Genomic DNA, 13,344 nt, shown 5'->3' with positions numbered 1-13,344 from the left:
TTCCAGTGTGCCAACCTGCAGCTATGCATCATAGGAGGGATGCCTGGGCTGCTCCCTTGATGTGGCTATCATGACTGACGTGGCTATCACAGCTGACATGGTTATCATGACTGATGTGGCCATCACAGCTGACGTGGCCATCACGACTGATGTGGCCATCACGACTGATGTGGCTATCACGACTAATGAGGCTATCACAGCTGACATGGTTATCACGACTGATGTGGCCATCACGGCTGATGTGGTTATCACGACTGACGTGGCCATCACGGCTGATGTGGTTATGACTGACGTGGCCATCACGGCCGATGTGGTTATCACGATTGACGTGGCCATCACGGCTGACGTGGTTATCACGATTGACATGGCCATCACGGCTGACGTGGTTATGATTGATGTGGCCATCACAGCTGACATGGTTATCATGATTGACATGGCCATCACAGCTGACATGGTTATCATGAGTGACGTGGCCATCACAGCTGACGTGGTAATCATGATTGACGTGGCCATCACAGCTGACGTGGTAATGATTGACATGGCCATTATAGCTGATGTGGTTATCACGATTGATGTGGCTATCACAGCTGATGTGGTTATCATGATTGATGTGGCCATCACAGCTGACATGGTTATGACTGACGTGGCTATCACAGCTGATGTGGTTATCATGACTGACACGGCTATCACAACTGACAGAACTATCAGGACTGATACTGTTTGAATCTGTGTCCCTGTCCATAGCCCCTGCTGAATTTAAGCCCCAATACTGGAGGTAGGGCCTGGTGGGAGGTGGCTGCATTGTGGGGGTGGACATGCCATGAATGCTTGAATATCATCCCTGGTGCTGTCCTCACTGTAGTGAGTGAGTTCTGTGAGGTCTGGTCAGTTGGAAGTGTGTGGCCCTGCCCTACCCCTCCCCATCCCTCACTCCTGCTCTTGCCAAGTGACGCCCCCGCTCCCCCTCCCACTCCCACCATGATTGAAAGTCTCCTTGAGGTCCCCCCCAGAAGCAGACACCAGCACCAAGCTTCATCTATGGCCTGCAGAACCAGGAGCCAATGGGACCTCTTTTCTTACAAATCACACAGTCTGAGGTATCTCTCTACAGCGGGGTGAGAACGGCCCGATACAGGGCCCCAGGTCGCTGTGAAGGTCTGCCCGAGTTTTTGTGTAGATGTGTGCTTTCATCTCTGGCAGCAGAGCTGTGGGGCCCCATGGTAGCTGTGTCCAACCTTTTGAGGAAATGCTGGACTATTTTCATAGTGGCTCATTCATCTTGTATCTTAAAGATGCTCTATTTCACATGCCACCATTTGATGAACATGTATGCAGCACTTCTGTTTCCTATTAACCAGCATCACAGCACTAACCTTTCCTACTACCTTCTCCTGAAAATGGACTTATCTGAGTGCCTTTCAAGATGTCCATGGATTACGTCGACCTCTGTGGGCTGGCCGGGGCCCAGCGCCACCTCTGACAGTGTCCCTTCAGCTTCCTGCTGCAGCTCTGCGCCTGTATAACTCCAACCACCCCTGCACCCCGGCCCTGTACACTCTGCTTACACTTAGACAGGCTGCATGGGCTGGATGCCTGGAAGTTGGGCACTGTGGGTTGCTGGTTTATTTAAAGACATGTTTAGTAAATGGCCTTAGGAAACCCAAGAAACAAGTGTTGCCCAAGCAGACGATTCCATTTGCGGGCACTGAGGCCCCAGGGGCAGGACATGGTCCAACTGGACTCACACTGGCTGGTGGGGGAGGGCGCTGGCCCTGCGCATCCCCATGCAGGTGAACTGTTCCTGAGCCCAGGCTCCCAGCAGCATCTCCTCGCCCCTGCCCCTGCTAGCTCTATGCTGTGGGCTAGAGCGCGGGCTGCTCCAGTTCCCTCTTTCTGCCTCCTGGCCTACCTCAAGGTCAGAAAGGGGCCAGCGCTGAAGACGGGCTGAAGCACACAGCACACAGCCACTCCGGGGCCCCGGAGCGCCGAGCCAGCAAACCCACCTTGTTCATGTGCAGTTGCTGCTGCTGGAACTGCTGCTTATGTTTCTCCAGAAACTGCTGATGCTGCTGCTGGATGACCAGGTGCTGCAGAGCCTGGGCGTTCTGGGGCAGCGGGGCCGACTGGGTCCGCCCCAGTGGGCGGTGCTGCCGCAGCTTGTGGATGGAGGGGGACACCCGGTCCGCACCAACCAGGGACTGTGCGTGGAGGGGCAGAGCTCCCAGGCCTGAAAGATACCAGTCTGAAGATAATTGGAGGAAGAAACAGCAGAGGGGAAGAGGAAGGAGAGAGGGGGGAGAGAGGGCTGTTGAGTAAATGATGGAGACAACCGCACCCTGTGCCCGCCAGCCCGGGCGCTCTGCCCTGGGGCCTCGGAGCTGGCTCGCTAACTGGGCCCCTTCCAGCTGAGGCCGGGGGCCATGAGCTGGTGCTTTGCGACTACAGGAACCATCATTTGGAGGCAACTTTCCATTGAAAATCAGGTCTGTACAGGGAACATCAGGAGTCCTGTGTGGCAGGTTTCAAAGAGGAAGCCTTTCCCCAAGAGTGGCCACCACACCATCGCTCCTGGGCCACGGGCCCGCGAAGGGCGGGTTTCGATGCCAACAGCACTGTGGGCGGGGAGAGGGCACCAGTGTGCTGATGAAGGCTGCCACGGTTACGGGAGCCTCCAGGCTGTTTCCGAAGACAACTGAGTTGTGAGGAAAAACAACTGTCCTTAGGGTCCATGTCATTTGAAGGGTCTCTTTGAGCACTGATTTTATGCACAAAGATGGCGTCAACACTTTAAAAAGGCCGGAGGCATACCATCAAAACCCCTCTCAGAAAAGATTTTGCCAACTTACATCCCTGCCAGCTGAGCGGAGGATGCCACTTCACACCCTCACCAACCCTGTGCTTTTTGATTAAAACAATTCATTTTGACAGGAGATGATCTTGCTTTAACTGGCATCTGAATCCTGATTTAAAATGCAACCTAGTCAAGTTACATTTTTTTCCTTCTGTATGCTTTTCATCCATCTATATCTCTCTATATAAATACTTATAAATTTATACCCCTATATGTTTGCAAATTGTTGGTTTAGGTAGTTTAGCATTTCTTCACGGCTTTGTGGATGAAAGGATTTACCAAACCACCTCCCCTGCTCCATGAATATCTGTCCCCTGGTAATTTGAGGGGGGTAAACACTAAACAATGCTGCTCAGGGTAAAAGTGACCCTGAGCCGATCAAGGGCGTCTGGGTGAAATGACAAAGGAAATGATCACACCAGCTCTTGGAGGCCCTGAGGTGGGGGACGCTTTGGAACTCGGCACCTGCCTGAGGCAACCTGCTGCTCCTTCCCTTGGGTGGGCTACACGCCTGCTGGCATGTAGGCGGCTGTGAGGGTCCAGGGATGTCCAGAGTCACCAAGGTGGCTCTGGCAGCAAGTGGCAGCTCCTGTCCTTCTCTCCCCAGGGACACTGATGCCGGGGTTCATCGGGCAGCTGGGTGTGCCGTCAGGTTTAGTGGAGCCCAAGCCTTCCAGTGAGAGCCATGCTTCTTAGTGGTTAAGTCCCCTTGCAGGGGCTTTTCTAAATTTAAGAAATACTATGTGATATGCAAACACAAAGAGCACACCCAGAACCACACCCCGCTGCCCAAAAAGCCTGGTCTTCACGACCTTTCCAAGAGTTCTTCCTTGGTGTTCTGCGAACCACCATCCTTTCCCACCAACCCCATCACTTTCCTGAAAGACCCCTTCTCTTAAATTTTATTATCAATGCTTGGTTACAAAATTAGAGTGAATAACTAAAAATCCATTCAGAATCATTCCCTAAAAATGCTAAAAAAAAGAGAAAGGTAAACCATCCTAAAGAAGGCATTTCAGGCTGGGTGCGGTGGCTCACGTCCCTAATCCCAGCACTCTGGAGGCCAAGGTGGCCGGATCACCTGAGGTTAGGAGTTTAAAACCAGCCTGGCCAACATGGCAAAACTAGGTGTGGTGGCACACGCCTGTAATCCCCGCTACTTGGAGGTTGAGGCAGGAGAATCACTTGAACCTGGGAGGTGGAGGTTGCAGTGAGATGAGATTGTGCTGCAGCACTCCAGCCTGGGTGACAGAGCGAGACTCTGTCCCCCTGCCCTCCCCCTCAAAAGGAAGGCATTGCAGAGTTTATCAATTGTTGGTGTGGGTACTACATGGGATCGAACTATTTCATGGAGGAAATAAGGAAGTCAGCCACACAAAGCGGCCTTCAGGGGACACAAAGGCTACGTAGTTGCTGAAAAGGTCTCTTCTCAGAAAGCAATGGGAAGCCGAAACGCATTTTCCTTAGCGCTGTTTTCCCCAGAGCTTCAGTGTGCACACCAGTCACGGGTGGAGGCGGTGAGCTGCACAGTCCCCCGCCCAGGCGGGAGTGGGGGAGGGGAAGAAGCAGGGGGGGAGGGGAGGAGGTAGGGGGAGGAGGGGCCAACTTCATAGGAGTCACGATCAGGAACAAGCACTCAAGCCAGCGGCGTGAGTGGGGTTGGCACAGTCGTCCCCAGCTCCTTCCCGTCCAGAGCTCTGCCTCCCCCACCCTCTGCACGGTCCCAGGGATTTCCCGGGCCACTACCATCACAATGGGGACACAGGCCTATGCCCTCAGGGAACGGGGCTTCAGAATGGACATGAGCAGAGACCCCCGTGCAGATTGGCCCTGTTCCTTTTCTAGTCCCACTCCCCAGCGGCCAGCCCCTCACTCTCAGCCTCTCTCGCCCACTCAGAATTTCACTCCCCTGCCTCCTGGGGAGCAAAACCCAGTGTCGCCCACACGCGGACGGCCTACCCCTGAGTATCCTTGAAACAAGGTGCCCTGACCTCTTTGTGGCGATGCTATCTGCTGGCTGGGTGGTTTCCAATTTGGATCCCTGAGATCCTTAACAAGAGTTTCTGATGACAGACTGAGACTTGCCTTCAGGGTGTACCGTCAGGGACTTTCCAGCATAAAATCCCAGTCCATTAGGGTGCAATTCTGTGGTCACTGACCTGACTGCAGGGACTGGCTGCGTGCTGCTGGGCAGGGGTGTAGGGCAGAGCCTGGTTCTTATCGCCCCAGTGGTCCCTTGCTCTGGGCTCCTCCAATGGGCACCTCAGCCAGGGCGTTCCCAGCTTCCGCTCTTCCTGCCCAGAGCACTGGCAGAAGCCCCTCCCTGTGCTCAGTGCCGGAGCCACAGCTGACCTGGCTCCTGGTGCTGGAGGGCCGTGTCCCTGTGGCTGCTCCTCCTGGAGGGACCTGGGGCCGGGCCTGAACTGTGCTCCCTGGCCGGCCCAACTGGAAGCCACTCCAACTCGCAGTCACAATCACTGCCAGGACAGTTCCTGAGCAAGCCCCTGGAATGAACCCAGCCAGCAGGGTCTAAGGTTCAGCATACCCTGCTTAACAATATCGAAACTAGCAGAGTTCAGCATACCCTGCTTAACAATATCGAAACTAGCAGAGTTTACAAACCCTCACTTAAGACACACCCCAGCAGGTATGGGGACTTAAGAAAAAAGAAGCTCTAAGACTGGGCTGCTCTCTAGATCCGGACCCAGGGTTGAAGAGCTGGTCTTCACACCGTGGGATTCTGTGTGAGCGATGAGTTCACACCGGATGAACCGTCCAGGGTGCCCAAGTCTTCAAACATCCGTCTGGGGTACTCCAGTGCTTCTTCTGTGAAACTCTTTAAAATCCTTCCACTGAGAAGTAGGCCAGGCAAGAGTCAGATCCAATTCAGTTTGCAATCCTGGCTGCCCAAGCCAGAGTCCGCGTGCTCTGAACCCACTTGGACCAATCAGTGTCTGTGTGAGCTTCTGGGGACAGAGCCGGGGCCAGGCCAGGGCTGAGGACCACGGCCTAACGTGCCAGTTACGGGACATGAGCCACGACGAGCTGTGCTCAAGCCCTTCCTGGGACTTGCTGTTTTCAGGGGCGATCAGACCTAAACGGTGGCATGCAATTACTAACACGGAAGCCAGAGGCACCTTCCACTCTTAGCCTGTGACAATGGGACAGTGGATCTCCGCAGCTCGCTCAGGAAAGCAGTACCCTTAAGACGCTGGCGGCATGCTCTGAGCGTGTGGCCAGGAGGCTAGAGAGATCTGTGACAAGACCACCTCCAGCAGACACGCCTCCCTCGACCTGGGCCTTTCTCCCGCCTCTCCGCCTGCGGGCTCCTACTGAGGTCTCAGCTCTGATGCCACTTCTCCGGGAAGCCTTCCCCATGCCCACCTGCTGCACAGCCCAGGTCTCCAGCCTTCTACTCCAAATGTCTGCTCCTCCTGGGTCTTGGGGGGCCCTGTCTCTTGGGTCCTGACAGCAGGTTACATGGTTCTCAACATCTTGCTTCTAAGCCACGCGGACATCACAGGGGGATCCACTGGGCTGCCCAGGCCATGATCAAGCCCACAGTTCCGCGTCCTAAACGCAGCAGCACAGGGCTCTGCATATGCACTTTCCTTCTCGCCACGGGGGGCTCCTGAGCTCCACTCCCTGCCTCGGCTACTTATGCAGAGACTAACCTCCGAATGCAGCGGCCACTCTGTGGAGATCTGAACCCACAGTGACTGTCCGGGGAGTGTCGCACTGGAGCAGCACACAAGCAGGGACACAGGAGAGTCACACTGAGCCTGTGACAGCGGCAAGGGGCCGACTGGAGGTGTGTGGCGTGCAGGAGGCGGCTCTGGAGAACCTGGACCAGGGCTCACCCCTCTGGTCTCCACCAGCGACGTCACCCACAGAGGCCTCTGTTTCAAAGCGTTTGTGACCGGAGGGTTGTCCCAGCTCTGAGATCCTATAGGCCTGTGCACCATGATTGCCAGCGGGAAGGTGGGTCTGTGGGCTAGGAAAACACAGGCATGCTGTCCAGGAGACCAACTCAGGCAGGAGCTGGTCAAGAACCGTGGGAAAGGACCGAACACGGACAGGAAGAGTCAGCGTGGTCCAGGGAAGGAGCCGATGAGGCAGGACGGGGGCACAGACTGAGGCCTGGGACGAGCGGGGGGAGGAACCACAGCCGACGGGGAAAAGGCCCCGGCGCTGGGAGCGGGCTGAGGATCGTGGCTGCGGCCTGGTCCAGCGTTGGGCCCCCCAGCCTGGCTGCCGTGCCGGACTGGGGAAGAGCGATGAGGCTCCTGGAGCAAGGCTGGGCTTCCTGCTGACACGCTGGGACTTCACTCCAGGCTTGCGCCGCCCTGCCAGGGCTTCTGTGACAAGGAGGACATTCAGGGCGGCGGCAGTGCACCAGATGTGGTCCGCACAGGACTGAGAAAGTGAATTCCAATTCTGACTTTCTCTTTTTATTTCAGTTTCACAGCTCCTCACGGCTGGCGGCTCCTGACCTGGCTGGTACCGCTCCAGGTGGCTTGGGGGCCGCCAGGCCTTCCAGGAGAGTCTGCTGGCTGTAGGACAGACTGGAGGGGCGGGGACCTGTGCAGGAGGCTTGTATCCATGAGAGGATGGGGCAGTCCCAGTGGGTTCCAAATCAGGGTCTTGCTTATGTAGGGGCTGGGGGAGTGCCCCGAGGCACTGAGAAGGACGGACAGGGGCCGGCTGGGGGCATCAGCAAGTGTGGGGGGTGGCAGGTTAAGAAGAACAAGGCAACGATCACAACACCGCCACACCTGCAGGGCGTGTGCGTGCACAGCCCACTGAGCCCTCCTCAGGCACCCAGGGGTGGACCCCTTAGTGCCCCCACTTCCCAGATGGAAAAACAAGGCCCACAGAGCATGTGGCTTCTCAGGTCATAGAGCAGGAGAAGGCTGGGACGGAGGCCGCACGACGCTGCAGGTGAGACGCTGGTTTGGAGGCTCCCAGCCAGGGGGCTGGTGGGACGAGCCGCTGGCAACCCGGAGGGGCCCTGCAGGAGAGACGGGGCTTTCGGAGTTTCGGACGTGGTGGGCAGGACTGGAGGGGCTGGCTGGGCACAGGTGTGGGGCGAGGCCAGAGCAAGCTGGGCAGCCGCGCCATGGGCCCCCTAACGCCACAGAGACTGGGAAGGCACCAGGGACAGTCCCCATGCCAGTGAGCAAGTCGCACCTTTGAGGGCAAGACGACTGACCGCACAGGGAGGAAGCAATGCCGAGCTCACCAGGTGTCTCGGAGAGGTGAGATCCACGCAGAGCCGTCATTCAGCTTCTACAAAACAAGGCTGTTTTCCCAGAACCTGATACACAAGACTACGCATGTTACCTAACCACGTGTAACAAACCGATTTAAAGAAGGAAAGAAGATGAGTAACAGAAATACCTCTGACGAAGCGAATCCCAGGAATCCTGAAGGATCAGGCATATTTCGCATTTGCAAAAGATACGAGAGAGAAAGAATGAAGAGTGGCCTTCGCTCCCCAACCTCGGCTAGCTGGTCTGGAACATCTAAGAGACTCGGACGCGATCTCAGATAAATTCCTCCAGACAGATCCCCGTGCCTGCCACCGTGGCCTGAGCGCGGAGAGGCGCCGTGAGCACTGCCCCTCCCTGGTTACACCATGGGCTTCTTTGCTGGGAACAAGGCAGGGGCATGAATTTGAGCTTCGGGAGAATCAAGCAAAAGGGCCCAGGCATAAAACAAATGTGGCCCCTCGCGGCTTCAGGTGAAGAGGGAGTAAGGAAGAATCCTCTCTGTCTCAACACATGGGCAGCGCAAAGCAAGAACACACCAAACCCCCCAGACCAGTCACACCAGAGCCCAGGCCTGCCCAAGCCAGCCCCCTGGCCCAGGCACCCTGCAGCACAGCCTCCAACACCACAGCAAGCTCCTGAGTTTTCACCAAGGTCACTGCCAGAGTTTCATAGGTGCAGCTCTGAGATTATCACAGCTTTTCACTGGGAATGAGAGATTTCCAGGAAGCCGAATGTAAAGCTGTGAGGATGTACAGTGATGACCGGCACAGCAAGGGGGCGGGCACTCCCCACTTCTATTAAGACGGAGTCCTGCTCTGTTGCCCAGGCTGGAGTGCAGTGGCACGATCTCGGCCAACTGCAACCTCCACCTCTCCAGTTCAAGCGATTCTCCTGCCTCAGCCTCATGAGTAGCTAAGATCACAGGCACCTGCCACCATGCCCGACTGATTTCTGTATTTTTAGTAGGGATGGGGTTTCACCATGTTGGCCAGGCTGGTCTCGAACTCCTGATCTCAGGTGACCCACCTGCCTTGGCCTTCCGAAGTGCTGGGATTACAGGTGTGAGGCCCAGCCAATGCACCCTCATTTCTGGAGGGACACTTTCACACTGCTGATGCTATGCAATTTCATAAGGAAGTTCTTATTTTTCTCTGAATTGTATTTTTCTAAATGTAGAAAAATTTCTGAGCTCAGGCCACCCCCCAGATGGGGCACATTTGAAAAAAGTCCCATTAATAGAAACTGACCACAGGAGTCGGTTCAGGGCTTCCAGCGCTGGCTCAGCATGGCCCAGTCAGAAACGCAAATTGAAAGAGCCAGTGAGTGACCTCTCCCGAGAGGTGAGAGAGGGACAGTGAGTGACCTCTCCCGAGAGGTGAGAAAGGGACAGTGAGTGACCTCTCCCGAGAGGTGAGAAAGGGACAGTGACTTCTGTTTTCACTCCATCTCCCTGACTCTGGGAGGGAGGCGTGGATTTGTGTGGCAGCCACGGTGGCTACATGACATGATGGGGATGTGTGTTTGGGAACTGTGGGGGTGGGACAGGCGTGCCTTTCTGTCTCCTCCAAAGGCAGGCGAGGGCCGGGCACCATCCAGAGCAGGGGCAGCCTCAGAGCCTGGCTGCGGCCGAGCCCACCTGTGCTCACCTGTGACGAGGGGCGCTTGTGCCGGGGGCTGCTCCAGTAGGACCATGTGCTGCAGAAGAGGGCTGTGCGCTGTGCCTCCATCCCGCTCCAAGGGCGAGGTGCTCAGGTAGGGAGTGAGGTGGGTGCCAGGGAAAAGGGAGAGCCTCTGCTGGAGGGCAGGGAGGGCGAGTCTCTCGGCGTCCTGCTGGCCCGCTGCACCCTGGAAAGCACAGCCGGGCATGCTCAGGCGGAAGGACCCACCACCGCCACCCCACGACACAGGGACCCATGGGGGTGACTTACGGCGGAAGGGCCGGTGGCAGGCAGGCCCAGCGTGATGTTGGGCAGGGAGGGCGACGTGTAGAGGGGAAGCGGAGCGGCCGAGCCTTCTCGCGCCACGAGTCGGTGCGCCAAACTCGTCTGGGGACAGAACACACGAGGACCGTCACAGTGGGTCATGGCCAAACATCAGCAGTACCCACCAAGAACAGCAGCAGTGAAAACGCCCGTGGTGGCCTGTGCTGCGTTCCGAGGTGGGAACGAAAACGCAGTGGAACAAGTTGGAAGGCCACGGGGCGAGAGCTCAACACTCGCCGCGCACTGAAGCACAATTCGGGGTTCGTTTCCGTCTCCCCCCTCCCCCGACGCCGCGCACAGGAGCGCAATTCGGGGTTTGTTTCCGCGCCCGATACGAGTTCTTCTTCTGTCACCTTTTCCGGCATCAGCTGGTGGATTTCTATTCAATTTGATTATTTACCACAGCGTTACCAGAAGAAAATCTAGGATCATGTAGTTTACGTCATTTTGTAGTTGGGGATGTCTTTCCAGACGTAACATCAAAGGCAGAAACCAAAACGAAAATAAATTTAATTGTACGTTTAAAAATAACTAAAAGGGCATGCTTGGATTGTCTGTAACACGAAGGATGAAGGCGTGAGAGGATGGACAGCCTACACTTCGCATGACATGACAATCACGCGTTGCATGCCTGTACCAAAACATCTCATGTACCCCATAAATATGTCCACCTAATGTGTACCCACAAAAATTAAAAAGCAAATCATAAAACAACCGCTTGTATGACAGGCGGGCAGTGAAGCCAAGACCGGCCGCGTGTGGGCAGATGAGGGCGGCACGGAGAGCTCGCAGACCCGGCCGACGGCGAGACGCGCACGCGGTAAGGACTGCCAAGTGCGGAGCTCCCGGAGGGGAGGACGGTCAGGAACATCTGAGAAACCAGCCAAGCTCTGACCCTGCTCTGACCCTAGAGCGCCACGCCTGGGACGTAATGTTAGGAGAGCTCAGGAGGTGACCTGGCGCTCACGGACCCTCGAGCGCGGGGCTGAGCGCCCAGCAGGAGAGCAGAGCAGGGTGGTCTCTCCAATGCCTCAGTGTTAACAGAATGGGGGCGTGGCACGTGGGGCTCTGAGGGTTGGGAACGATCCTGGTGATTACTTAGACACTTGTTTATGATCCCTTCAGTTAGGAAAACAGGTTTCAGAACCGTGTAGCTTTTAGAGAATAGACTTGGATGAAGCCAACATAAGCCAGGAGTAAAGATTAGACGGCACACAGGGAGGGTCACTGTTATTTAACCTCTTTTGCTCGTAGAACGAATGTCCGTTGCTAAAAAGGACAACAGCTTATCACCACTGTATCCCTACACAGCAGCTACTCAGGGAGTGTCTGCTGAATGAACAGGCAAAGACAATGAACAAAAGATGTGACCATGGTAGCTAGTGGGGTTTGGCAGATAGAAATCCCCTTACCAGAAACGAACATTAATGATGAACAGATAAACTGATTCTATTACACTCTCTAGCTCCGTGACATCAGTGTTTTTAGCTCCCCCAGATGAATGAGAAAATGAGGTTTGTCTTTCTGTTCCTGGCTTTCTTCACTTAACATGAAGACCTCCGGTTCCATCCATGTTGCTGCAAATGTCAGTCCATCCCTTTTGATGGCTGCATAGTATTCCACTGCGCACAGCATTGCAGTTCCCATCTGCTCATCCACTGAAGGACACTGGGGTTGATTCTACTTCTTGGCTATTGCAAAAGATTTATGGCTAAGACCGCAAAAGCACAGGCAGCAAAAACGAACACAGACAACTGGGACTCTGCTAAACTAAAAAGCTTTTGCACAGCAAAGGAAATAATCACCAGAGTGAAGACACAACCTGCAGAAAGGGAGAAACGTGTGCAGGATCCTCACCTGACGGGGGCGGTATCCGGAACACGCGGGAACTCCAGCGACTCACCAGCCAAACCGGAATCATCCCACAGAAAAGTGGGCAAAGGATCTGGAGAGACGTTTCCCAAAAGACACACGAGTGGCCCACGGGGACAGGAAGAAACACTTCTCCTGACAAACACTTAGGCTCAGGCTGTTCCCACAGAACAGAAAGCCCAGCCTTCTTGCTTAGGAGCAGACCACAGTGCACCTCACTCCAGAGCAAACCCTGCGCCTCCCTTTGGATTTGCTCACATGTTACACTGTCAGTAATGATGAAGGGCTGCTGAGGAAAACATTTTTCCTAGATACATTTTTTTTTTTTTGGGTCAAAAGTTAAAGAATTATCAGAAAGTTATGCTGTAGAGACAATGCTTGTGATTTCCAGAAAAGCACAATGGAAACAAAATAAGGAGACATCCTAATGTCTGCAAAGTTTTGATTTCCTCTGTAAGCAAGGTTTTTAAAGCCCATTTCTGGAAACGAAGGCACCTTCTGAGAATGTGTTCCGCGAGATGCCGACAGATCCACTCGAGAGATCACAGGGTGTCCTGGCACCTGCTGTCTCGGGCCCAGCCTTGTGGGAGGCGTTCAGGGCTGGAGCCACCCGGAGCTCCACCTGTGCTCAGAGGCCAGGTCCACAGGCCCGATGCAAAGCACGGAGGCACGCGTGTCAACCACAGTGGCAGCGGCCACAGAGGAGCTGTCCCCTTAAGCCCCTGGACAGCATCCCCTCGCTCTCAGAGCTCTGCCTCCTCCCTGGTAGAGGAGGTGCAGGGCATGCTGGGCTTCCCTGGGTCCTGGGGGGCCTTCAAGGTACGGCAGTCTTTCCAGGGGGCCCGGAGTGAACAGAAAAGGCAATGCTGAGAGTCAGGCTGGGAGGTCTCTGCTCCCCCACGCCCCCATCCGCTTGAGATGCCTGCTCTGATGGGCAGGCTCATGGGCCTCTGCACCACGTGAGAACGGAGAACCAGCGCCTGGCCACAAAGCATGGGCGTTCTCAGAGGCCGGTCCAACTCTAGCGATACTGACACCCATAAAGAGCACCTGGGTGCGAGCCCACATGCAAGGGCTGCCCTCGCCTGCCCTAGTGAACATCGTACACGGAGCAGGAACCGTGGCACCACTTCGGTTTCCCGTAACTCCTTCCACACATTCTAGTAATTTCCAGTAGCTTCATCTACGTATCACAGGATTTCTAACAATCAACACAGAACTGGAACGAGGTAGAGCCACCCAAACACTAACTGCCGTGTCCGTAAGTGCCCGTTTTAAATGCAATGGTGTATCCAGGACCACAGTCAACAAGAGGCGGCCGTGTGAACCTCGCAGGGCAGAAGGAATTTCTAGGCTGCATTCTAAG

The 13,344-nt window shown here is 55.4% G+C and overlaps 1 protein-coding gene across 9 annotated transcripts in view; it reads right to left on the bottom strand.

Moving 5' to 3' along the window:
- HDAC4 (histone deacetylase 4) overlaps window positions 1–13,344 on the bottom strand; it is a 340,829-nt gene that overhangs the window by 72,418 nt on the left and 255,067 nt on the right. For 7 of the 9 annotated variants that reach the window (XM_039469908.2, XM_039469911.2, XM_039469907.2 and 4 more), the window contains 3 exons: window positions 10,053–10,169; window positions 9,771–9,969; window positions 2,004–2,242 (listed from right to left, as the gene is read on the bottom strand). In XM_039469908.2, the coding sequence (XP_039325842.1) occupies window positions 2,004–2,242; window positions 9,771–9,969; window positions 10,053–10,169 (555 nt within the window). The remainder of the gene's footprint in view (window positions 1–2,003; window positions 2,243–9,770; window positions 9,970–10,052; window positions 10,170–13,344) is intronic. The other 2 variants (XM_039469912.2, XM_039469910.2) reach the window with 1 other exon arrangement.

Source organism: Saimiri boliviensis, chromosome 5 (genome assembly GCF_048565385.1).
Source record: "Saimiri boliviensis isolate mSaiBol1 chromosome 5, mSaiBol1.pri, whole genome shotgun sequence".
Taxonomy (NCBI): Eukaryota; Metazoa; Chordata; class Mammalia; order Primates; family Cebidae; genus Saimiri; species Saimiri boliviensis.
The sequence above is the reverse complement of the archived record's forward strand: the minus strand, read 5'-3'. Positions and strand labels throughout refer to the sequence as shown.